Source organism: Centroberyx affinis, unplaced genomic scaffold (assembly GCF_046629955.1).
Source record: "Centroberyx affinis isolate AG114_WGS23_722 - 3 ecotype Tasmania unplaced genomic scaffold, CSIRO-AGI_Caff_v1 ptg006791l_1, whole genome shotgun sequence".
In the NCBI taxonomy this organism is placed as follows: Eukaryota; Metazoa; Chordata; class Actinopteri; order Beryciformes; family Berycidae; genus Centroberyx; species Centroberyx affinis.
This window is the reverse complement of record NW_027283445.1, coordinates 75,001-76,892: the sequence shown is the minus strand read 5'-3', so window position 1 is coordinate 76,892 and position 1,892 is coordinate 75,001. Positions and strand designations below refer to the sequence as shown.

Here is a 1,892-nt window from a genome sequence, read left to right as displayed (position 1 = left end):
CTACTTCTTGTGGGCGGATCCTCTGGGTGTGTTGCCAGGTTTGTTTCCAGAGCAACGGACGGGCACCTTGGAAACAGGGATTCTAGTGCGAGCCGGGGCAGGCGCTTGGGTCTTTGGCGGAGGGGCATCGGCTTCTAGGACAGACGAGAGAGCTGACTGGCTTACGGAGTGCGGGGGCGTGGTCTGTCTGCTACTGACCGGGATCTTGGATTCCCGGGGCAGGCTGGCGCTGCCTTTCATGGATCGGAAGGAGGAAGAAGAGGAGGAGGACGGAGGGGTGGTTTGGGAGGAGGGGCTCAGTTTGTATTCGGTGGAGGGCGAAGGAGTGCTGGTTAAATCTTCGTCGCCCTCCTGCTCTTCGTCCTCCCCTTCCTCTTCCGGGTCGTTGTAGAGGTCGTAGAGGTGGTCGCCGGAGCAGCTGTCTCTCGATAGGGCCATCCTCTGGTTCCGCTGCAGCCCGCCCTCGTCGGGCGTGGCCGTGGGCGTGGCCGAAGGCGTGTCCCAGTAGCCCTCGTCGCTGAGTGGCTCCTTCTCACCGGGCGAGGCGGGATGGCGGGCGTGCGCGTGAGGCAGCGGGGGCTTCGCTGCCCGGCCTCCCGCTCCCCCGACCACAGGAATCTTACTGAGCCCCAGCGCTTTGACCTGGGGAACCTTCCGGTCTGCGCTCCTGGGGGCCGAGGGGTGGTGGCCGCCGGGGGGGTTGGAGGCGGAGCGAGGCGGGTGGGTGGCGACGGGGTTGGTGGTGGGGGGTTGGTGAGATCGGGGCAGAGCGGGGGAGTTGTCCCCCGTGGAGGGCAGCATGTGCCAGAGCCCCTGCATGTCCGCGTCGTCCACTCCCTCCGGGCTCGCCATTTCCTCACCACCGCCCATGTAGGCCACCACCCCGCTGCCGGCCGGGTGCTGCTGTGGCGGAGGGGTCACCCGCACCCTGGCGGGGAGGGAGGCGGGCACCGAGCTGGGGGCGGCAGAGAACATGGGCTGGGTCAGCTGGGAAGGCAGAGGGGGTTTGGACGGGGACCGCTGAGACGTGGAGCCGATGATCCCAGATGCTCTCCCGCCTCCCGCTCCTCCTACACTCCCCCCTCCTCCCCCACTGCTGCTGCTGCTGGTGCCGCTGCCCCCGTTGCCCGCCGGCCCCTCCTCCTCCGCATCGGCGATGATGTCACCGCAGCCCGTCAGCGAATCGAAGCTCTTGAGGGACGTGACGTCGGTGAAGAGGAGGGAGCAGAGGCGGTCCACCGAGGGTTCCGAGGGCGGGTCGGCCGCGCTGCAGCGGTCCAGCGGGGGCGTCGCGAGGGAGGGGGTGAGGCTGGAGATCGAGGCTTTGGCTTTAGAGATGGGAGGGCGCAGCGGCGAGCCGGTGGGTGTGTAAGGAAAGACGGAGTCCGACTCACCGGACGCCCCTGGCATGGCGACGCAGTGTGGGGGTGTCATGGTAACGCTGGCGACGGGAGTCTCCGCCGCCTGGAGGTTGGGTTCTACCTCCGAATTCCCATGATCCTCCTGATGCTGGTGTGGAGGAGGCTCAAGGGTGAGAGTAATGTCCTTCACCTCATCCGAGGGGGCGACATCCCCACCCCTTGCCCGCCTCCCCTCCACCACCTCCCCCTCTCCCTCGCTTGTTTTATCCTTCCGTCTCCACCGCATGCTGCTGAACAAGCCCTTCAGGCCCCTCCCTCTCCTGGTGAGCCCCGCCCCTCCGTTCTCACTCGCCCTCATACTCCCACGCCGGAGCAGAGAGAAGAAGCTCAGCGATTTGCTGAGAGACCTCACCGGCCCCGCCTCCTGGCCGCCTGGCCCCGCCGCTCTCTGTCCATCGGCGTCGTTGTTAGCGCCCGTTAGCCCGTCGTGCGTTCTGCTCCTAACGAGCTCCGCGGATGCAGCCGAGCTGT

The 1,892-nt window shown here is 67.1% G+C and overlaps 1 protein-coding gene across 1 annotated transcript in view; it reads right to left on the bottom strand.

The window, feature by feature from the left end:
• The window catches only part of amer2 (APC membrane recruitment protein 2), a 2,091-nt gene continuing 199 nt past the window's right edge, over positions 1-1,892 (bottom strand). Inside the window, exon 1 of the mRNA XM_071513148.1 lies at positions 1-1,892. This exon is cut by the window's right edge and continues 199 nt beyond it. Coding sequence (XP_071369249.1) covers positions 1-1,892 — 1,892 coding nt within the window.